General features: G+C 44.9%; 1 protein-coding gene and 1 long non-coding RNA gene across 2 annotated transcripts in view; one reads left to right on the top strand and one right to left on the bottom strand.

The window, feature by feature from the left end:
• Positions 1-476: 476 nt before the first annotated feature.
• On the bottom strand, positions 477-2,065 carry LOC105502765. Its single transcript, XR_001000397.1, has 2 exons — positions 1,695-2,065; positions 477-1,114 (listed from the first exon to the last, which is right to left on the bottom strand). It is a non-coding gene; the product is annotated as an uncharacterized LOC105502765 (long non-coding RNA).
• A 92-nt stretch (positions 2,066-2,157) lies between these two features.
• Positions 2,158-8,683, top strand: part of FLVCR1 (feline leukemia virus subgroup C cellular receptor 1) — a 32,650-nt gene continuing 26,124 nt past the window's right edge. Inside the window, exons 1-2 of the mRNA XM_011929394.1 lie at positions 2,158-3,120; positions 7,280-7,424. Coding sequence (XP_011784784.1) covers positions 2,383-3,120; positions 7,280-7,424 — 883 coding nt within the window. The 5' untranslated portion in view covers positions 2,158-2,382. The remainder of the gene's footprint in view (positions 3,121-7,279; positions 7,425-8,683) is intronic.

An 8,683-nucleotide genomic window follows, 5' to 3' on the forward strand; every position in this document is an offset into this window, starting at 1 on the left:
GAAAGAAAAGGAAGGAAGGAAGGAAAGAAGGAAGGAAGGAAGGAAGGAAGGAAGGAAGGAAGGAAGGAAGGAAGGAAGGAAGGAAGGAAAATAACTAGAAAAAAATAAGTAAAAATATAGGACATTTTAGGTGAAGGTAAGCACTAGGAAAGAAAGAAAAAAAGCAGGGAAGGGATGTTGGCGGGGCGGGGGGTCGGGGGTAGCAATTTATACAGTTTGGCCAAGGAAGACATTATAATGCACTTATTCCTTAGTTTAGAACATGTAGCATTTCACCTGTACTGAGAGATGCCTGAAATATTTCATACTTGACCAAAATAATAATGTAAGAGGCAATAAAAAAGTGCAGGGTTTTAGGGTTCTAGATATCAGCACTTTTTAAGATTAAATGCATGGTAAGAACTCTTGTACTATATACACCTAGTTTCAACTTCAATTTAATAACAAATTCTTTGGGGTCTCTTTCTTTCTTTTTCTTTTCCCGAACAAAGCTTCCCAAGAAGCAGAAGGGCTGAATTTTCTCTAGTCCAGGAAGACCGCAAGGCTACTGTGCTCTGGATGTCTCGTTTTTATTTTTTTGTTCCCCAGATCTCAAGACAGTGTCTGGCACATACCATTCAACACAAGTTTGGTACCTGGAACCCACTGGACCCACTGAATGTGCATGTCCAATAACTATTAACTACATGTGTTGGTCCAAGGGAGAAGGTTGAGCAAACAGATCTGCTCCATCACAGCCCGTCTCAGTCACTTCATTCAAGTCAGCGGGGTGAGGCTGAGGGGATTCCAACTTCACAAGGGCAGATTTCTCATGGATTCTCTTTCTCTGGTTGTACTGGAACGCTTTCTGGTGTTATTCCTCTGCTGGGACAGTATGAATTTATGAAACGTGGTCTTGTCTGCCCTAAAGCCAGGGTCTCACTGAGATGGACAACGATGCTGGGGCAAGAATAAAGTTCGTCCTGGGTCTGCGTAGGGTACAGCGACCTTGGGAAGCCCTTGTGGAGCTGAGGGTGATGCCCACTTCTTTGTCTCCCTCATTCTGTTTCGGTGGCTCTCTCGTTCCCAGTTCCAAGCTGCCCACTTGTTAGAGAAGCCACTGCTTACCAGGCATCTGGTTTAATAAAACACAGCCAGAGCGACTGCATATTAAAGTGAATAACTAGGCACTCACAGGGCACCTATAACGTTAATGCTAAAGGTCTGAAAATAGCCGCATTCTAAGCTGACCAGCAATTATAATTACACAATATTTATGACCATACAGGACTTCTCCCACCAAGTCTGTGAAATGTCCAGATGTCCTAATTTTTTTTTTTTTTTTTGACTAGGTCTCACTCTGTCACCCAGGCTGGAGGGCAGTGTGTTGCTATCTCAGCTCACTGCAACCTCTGCCTCCCAGGTTCACGTAATTCTCCTGCCTCAGCCTTCCGAGTAGCTGGGACTACAGGCATGCATCACCACGCCTGGCTGGTTTTTTTTTTTTTTTTTTCCCCAAATAGATGGCATCTCAGTATGTTGCCCAGGCTGGTCTCGAACTCCTGGGCTCAAGGGAGCCTCCTGTCCGGCCTTCCACAGTGCTGGGATTACAGAAGTGGCCACTGAGCCCGACCCAGCCCTTTACTCAGAGATAACGTCAATGCGCAGGCTTAGGTTGAAGGATTAATGGTCATTAGTGCACCAACAGCCCCTACCTTTAGTGGGCATATCAGCATATTCCACGTTTAATCACAGCACCTCACAGTTGCCTCTAAGTAGTGACACTACGGAAGGACGGGAGTTCCTCCTCTTGCAGTCTGAGGACTTGCGACTCTGTAACGGAGTAGATGCCAATAAACTTGCTTCCTTTACTGCGCCTTGTGACTCGCCTCCAATTCCTCCCTGCGGTAGACCCAAAAACCCTCTCTTGGGGTCTGGATCGAGACCCCTTCTTCCAGCAACACAACCCGCGGGGCCGCCTCCCGCCCATCCTCAGGTGCAAGGGACCCCGGGCCATGCATTCTTCCGGGCAGGAAAACGTCAGCAAATGCTCCCAGCCCGCTTTCCTCCCCCGCTTCCCTCAGTTCGCGCCCGGCAGCTCCCCGATTGGCTCTCGCGCCGGGCAAAGGTGCGCGCTGACTGGCCGGAGGGCGGTCGTCATGCGGGACGCGCGACTTTAGGGGCGGGACCAGACGAGGGGTGACTGCTGCGCGGCGCCGGGGAGGACGCCTTCACTTGTTCACGAGGCAGCCCGGATTGCGGTTGTTGGCGCGCGCCACTGGGGAAGGAGCGGTGGGCCGAGGGGGTGGAGGTGGGGTCCCAGGAGGACCTCGGGCTGTGGACCCGGGGAGCGGAGTCGGGGAGTGGGGCGGGGGAGCGAGGTGGCGCCCGGGAGCCAGGGATATGGCGCGGCCAGACGATGAGGAGGGGGCGGCGGTGGCGCCCGGACACCCGCTCGCGAAAGGATACCTCCCGTTGCCGAGGGGCGCGCCCGCTGGGAAGGAGAGCGTGGAGCCGCAGAACGGGCCCAAAGCGGGCACCTTCCCGGTGAACGGGGCCCCCCGGGACAGCCTCGCTGCTGCCTCGGGAGTTCTGGGCGGGCCTCAGACTCCGCTGGCTCCAGAAGAGGAGACCCAGGCCCGGCTGCTGCCTGCGGGCGCGGGAGCGGAGACCCCGGGGGCCGAGAGCACCCCGCTGCCCCGGACGGCGCTCTCCCCGCGGCGCTTCGTGGTGCTCCTGATCTTCAGCCTGTACTCGCTGGTAAACGCCTTTCAGTGGATCCAGTACAGCATCATCAGCAACGTCTTCGGGGGCTTCTACGGTGTCACCTTGCTGCGCATCGACTGGCTGTCCATGGTGTACATGCTGGCCTACGTGCCCCTCATCTTCCCGGCCACCTGGCTGCTGGACACCAGAGGCCTGCGGCTCACCGCCCTGCTGGGCTCCAGCCTCAACTGCCTGGGTGCCTGGATCAAGTGCGGCAGTGTGCAGCAGCATCTCTTCTGGGTCACCATGTTGGGCCAGTGCCTGTGCTCCGTGGCCCAGGTATTCATCCTGGGCTTGCCCTCCCGCATCGCCTCAGTGTGGTTTGGGCCCAAAGAGGTGTCCACAGCTTGTGCCACCGCTGTGCTGGGCAATCAGGTAAGGACTGGAGTGGTAGATGAAAGATCCTTAGAAGACAGAAAATGTCATAGGCCATGAGAACTATGGCCTGTATGGATGAACTGCCCCAGGAGGCCATAAAAGAGGAGATAAGGCCGTTAAATAGACTTCCGGACGGTCTTGGATTGAAGAGGGCTATAAATTTCTTTGTAAGGACAGAATTTTCCAAACCACCTTGTCATCTTGCTTAGAAAATTACCTATAAAATAATTAACTGGGCCGGGTGCGGTGGCACACACCTGTAATCCCACCACTTTGGGAGGCCGAGGTGGGTGGATCACTTGAAGTTAGGAGTTCCAGACCAGCCTGGGCAACATGGGGAAACCCCGTCTCTATTAAAAATACAAAAATTAGCCGGGCCTGCTCTTAGGCACCTGTAGTCCCACCTACTCAGGAGGCTGAGGCAGGAGAATCTCTTGAATCCCGGAGGTGGAGGTTACAGTGAGTGGAGATTGCACCTTTGCATTCCAGCTTGGGTGACAGGGTGAGACTGTGTCTCAAATAATAATAATAATAAACTGTAACCATAATAATAAAAATAATTAACTGTATTGGCTTGTTTATGCCTAACATAGAAAACTTGTCAATGCAGTAATGAACAAGACTTGGGTAGGTATTATTTTTGTCACCAGTGTATTCTTTGTGAAAGGAAGGTATTGGATTCTGGGAAGATTGTTTCCATTTTGAGAGGTCATTGTGAACAGCTCCCTTTTAATTTCATATATTAGCAGTCAGCACAGTGCCTGGCACATACGGAACACATAAATAACTGCTAACTAACAGTTCTGGGCTGGGCGTGGTGGCTCATGCCTGTAATCTCAGCACTTTGGGAGGCTGAGGCAGGTGGATCACTTGATCAAGGCCAGGAGTTTGAGACTGGCCTGGCCAACATGGCAAAACCAAATACACAAAAATTAGTGGCGCATGGTGGTGCATGCCTGTAATCCTAGCTACTAAGGTGGCCGAGACACGAGAATCTACATGCTTATCGCTTTATAGTCATTTCCCTTATCTAAAAGTACAGAAGATGGAGTAGGTTGAACTGCAGTTGTTCGTGTGTCCAAAACAATTTATGACTGATACTTGAGTTCGTTGCATCTGCAGGTTTGGACAGAAGCTATTATAAAGTTTTTTTGTTGTTGTTGTTTTTTGTTTTTTTGTAGAAATGGGGTTTCTCCATGTTGCTCATGCTGGTCTCGAACTCCTGAGCTCAAGCTCTCTGCCCACCTCTGCCTCCCGAAGTGCTGGGATTACAGGTGTGAGCCACCACGCCCGGCCATGATTACATTCTGTTTGTCACACATCTCTCAGTTTAAATTCATTTTAAATATTTAGTAGCATTTCTTGATCCCATTTAGAGTTGCCCAGTCACTCTCTTTACATTATTTTAATTCTCCTGATAGCACTCATCCCTGTCTTATATGTTATTGTTTACACGTTTATGTCACTTACCTATTACTCTTCTCTCATCCCCACCATTAGATTGTAAGTTTCATGAAAATAGGCATGTGGTCTGAATGTACACAACTGTATCACCGGCATTTATTACTCTCCTTAAAATCATGTTGAATAAGTAAAGGAGCTTCAGACTCATACGGATACTGGCCAGCTGGGAGGTCTACTTGGATATCTCATGGGAACACATCACTCAAAATTGCTTTCTCCTTTCTCATTTCCCTTTATCTCTAATGCCACTGTCTTGGTTTGGGCCAGAGCTTGCTAATTGTCCTCCCTATCTGTAGCCCTTGCCTTATTCCCTCTGTTCTCCACATTCATCCAGTGTGGTCTTTTACAATGTGTGAATCTGTTCAGGTCACATCCTTACTCCCTGCAGTGGCTTCCGTTGTCCTTAGGATAAAATTCAAACACTAATGCAACATATGGTACCCTCCAGATCTGCCTCCTGCCAGCCCTTCCGCTTTATCTGTCTCCACAACCCCTGTCCCCACAGACGTATGCTTTCTCTGCTCTATGCGGAACTATGCATACTTACAGTTTCTCACAAAGTCATGCCCTTTCCCTCCTGGCCTTGTATGTAATGTCCTATTGGCTCGGAATATTTCTTCACTTGACTAACTCCAATTTCTTATTCAGATCTTTGCTCCTCCAGGAACTTTTTCTGAACCCCATTTCTTTTACTTCATTCTTTTTGATAGCTGAATAATATTTCTATGTAAGGTGCTCCCCCAAAGTACTCTCTTAGCTACCATGATCATATGTCCCAGTTTGCCTGGGATAGTCCAGGTGGTACACCTGTTGTCTAGTATAATTACTAAAGAAGTCCCTTTCATTCTGAAGAGTGTTCTACATGGATAGTAAATTACATGGTCTTCCCAGTCTTGGCACTCTTTATGTCTCAATCACAGTTCTGTATTACCACACTGTCTTGTAATTACCAGTTGTATTCTCTCTATCCAGCTTTTTGTAAGGCAGCAAATGAAATAGATAATTGTGACTCTCTGTGCCTCAGACTCCTTTCTTGGGCCCTTCCTCTTCACACCCTTCCTCCTAAAAACCTTCCTTCATTGAACTTCCTAATAGTTTGATTTTAATTCTTGTTGTGATTATGATATTTAGCCATATTTTTTGTTGAGGTAAAATTCACATAACAAGAAACTAACCATTTTAATGTGTACAATTCAGTGGCATTTAGTGCATTTACAGTGTTGTGCAACTGTTACTTGTATCTAGTTTCAAAACATTTTTATCCACCCCCAAAGAAGACCTGATACCTACTGAACAGTCACTTCCCCACCATTGCCCCCTCCCCTAGCCTATGGCAAGTACTAATCTCCCTTCTCTTTCTGTGGATTGACCTGTTTTGTTCTGGATATTTCGTATAAATGGAATCATACAGTAGGTGACCTTTTGTGTGTGGCTTCTGTCACTTACCTTATTTGCAAAGTTCATCCATGTTGTAGCACTGTATCAGTACTTCATTCCTTTTTAATAGCTGAATAATTTCATTGTATGAATATACAACATTTTGTTTACCCACTTATCTGGTGATAAATGTTTGTGTTATTTTCACCTTTTGGTTCTTGTGGTAATGTGAATAGGGCTGCTGTGAACATTCATATAGAATTATTTGTTTGAATTTCTGTTTTCAGTTTTTGGGACATATACCTAGGGGTAGAATTGCTTAGGTCATATGGTAATTCTATGTTAAACTTATTAAGGAACTGCCAAACTGTTGTCTGCAGTGGCTGCACCATTTTATAGTCTCACCAGCAGTATTCAAGGGTTCCAATTTGTCTACATTCTTGCCAACACTTTTCTATTGCTATTATTATTATTATAGTAGCCATGCTACCTGGTGAGGAGTAGTATCTTATTATAATTTTGATTTGGGCATGTTTTCAAATGCTTATTGACCATTTGTAGATCTTCTTTGGAGAAATGTCTCTTCAAGTTTTTTGCCAATTTTTAAATTGGGATATTGTTTTTTTGTTGTTGAGTTGTAATAGTTATTTATAGATTCTGGAAGCTATACCCTGATCTGATATATAATTTACAAATACTTTCTCATTCGGTAGATCATCTTTTGTCAGCCTTATTTTGCGTATTCTTATTCCTCTTTTGTAAGCATCTACAGGGCAAGGACTGTATATTACACAGCTTGAGAGCAGCATCACTCAGATGGTAGGAACTCAGTAAATGTTTTTTGAATAGGAAAGCTATTGGTCAGCAATTTCCCTTTAACAATACAATAGTAAAAAAGACATTGGAACATAGTAGTTTAGGCTGGGTGCAGTGGCTCACACCTGTAATCCCAGCACTTTGGGAGGCCAAGGCAGGCAGATCATGAGGTCAGGAGTTCGACACCAGCCTAAAAATACAAAAATTAGCTGGGCGTGGTGGTGTGCGCCTGTAATCCCAGCTACTCAGGAGGCTGAGGCAGGAGAATCGCTTGAACCTGGGAGGGACACGTTGCAGTGAGCTGAGATTGCATCACTGCACTCCAGCCTGGGTGACAGAGTGAGCCTTTGTCTCAAAAAAAAAAAAAAAAAGAACATAATAGTTTAATTTTCAAAGCACCTTTATAAACACCTGCTGTCCTCTTTATGTTCTGTTAATTGCCAGCATTTACTTTTTTCTCTAATGATAATAGCTGTTAACAGGACTATGTGTTTTTCAGCTTGGAACTGCAGTTGGCTTTTTGCTACCACCAGTTTTAGTACCCAACACACAGAATGACACAAATCTCCTGGCTTATAATATCAGCACCATGTTTTATGGAACATCAGCTGTTGCCACACTTTTATTTATTTTAACAGCAATTGGTAAGTGAATTACTTTCCCTAAAGCTTAAATGAATGCATGATAGAAATTTGAGGATAACTAACTCTGGAAATTTTTGTTGATAATATCTCAAGTGTCATGTGCTTGTTTCATTCTGCCATGCCCCGTCTTGCTCAGGTAATGAATGCTACAGCCCTAGGGATGTTATGGCCCACTACATCTGTTTTCACATCGTAAAGGGTTTGAAGACTAATTCATTTAACTCTCTACTAACTTTTCTTCTTGGTAACTGTTGGTTTCAAATATATTACCTGCCTCCTCTTCCCATATTCGCCTACATGATCTGCATTTTATGCCTTTTTATGCCTACCTAGCCAGGAAAAAGTTCTTGCCATGCTTTGAAGTGATGCCCATAGGCTATGGTCTTTCTGGTAATGCTAAATTCTCCCAAGGATTTCCAATTTAACAATTAACTGGATCTGAAAATGTTGACTAGTGAATGGTCCTGGGCAGCAGCTGTTCAGCAGAATTTCAAACTGTGGCAACTATCTACTTGTTAGGCCACTCCAGCAAAGCACGGCTGCCACCACCCGTCACTGAGTCCTCTCGTCTGGCCCTGTCTCTTGAAGCAGTCAGTCAAAATCAGCTGCAAGCAGCCATCATCAGTTTGGAAGAAGCTTTGGGAAGGTCTGCTTTTTAAAGTTTATTTTTAATGGGAAACTTTTGATTTCAGGGAAAAGGATAGGTAAGGTTTATATAAGTAGTATAGCTGCTAGCATAACTCTAATACTGCCCTTTAGGCACTCATATCTGAAATTGATTTGAAGAGGAAAAGAACTAATAAAGTTGAAATGCTATCTTTTAATCATTCAAATTTATAATTTCATTATAGCTGGAGTTTCAAAATTTATATACTCGTTTTTACAATGGCTATAATAGTAATGGAAAATTCATATTTTATGATCTCCAGATATAAAATCCTTAGTTTTCAAAGAAATGTATGCTGAACATTCTAGAGTGTTTGAATAGAGACTGCCTTGGTAGATGAACTACAGGATCCAGGTACAGGAAGGTCAGCCCACGTACTTAATTTCCCTTAATATAATGAGCAGAATGTTCTCTTGGTATCATATGAAGTATTCCAGCATGTCTAGTCCATTTGTTGGTTTTTGTTTTCAGTTAATTAGGGAATGGCATATTTGTGATGTGCAGACTACTAAAAAGGACACATTATTCCTATCCTATTTTAGCAGTTTAGCAAAGTTTTAAAAGAAATTTGTATTCTTAAAAAAAAAAAAAA

Source organism: Colobus angolensis, unplaced genomic scaffold (assembly GCF_000951035.1).
Source record: "Colobus angolensis palliatus isolate OR3802 unplaced genomic scaffold, Cang.pa_1.0 Scaffold81, whole genome shotgun sequence".
In the NCBI taxonomy this organism is placed as follows: Eukaryota; Metazoa; Chordata; class Mammalia; order Primates; family Cercopithecidae; genus Colobus; species Colobus angolensis.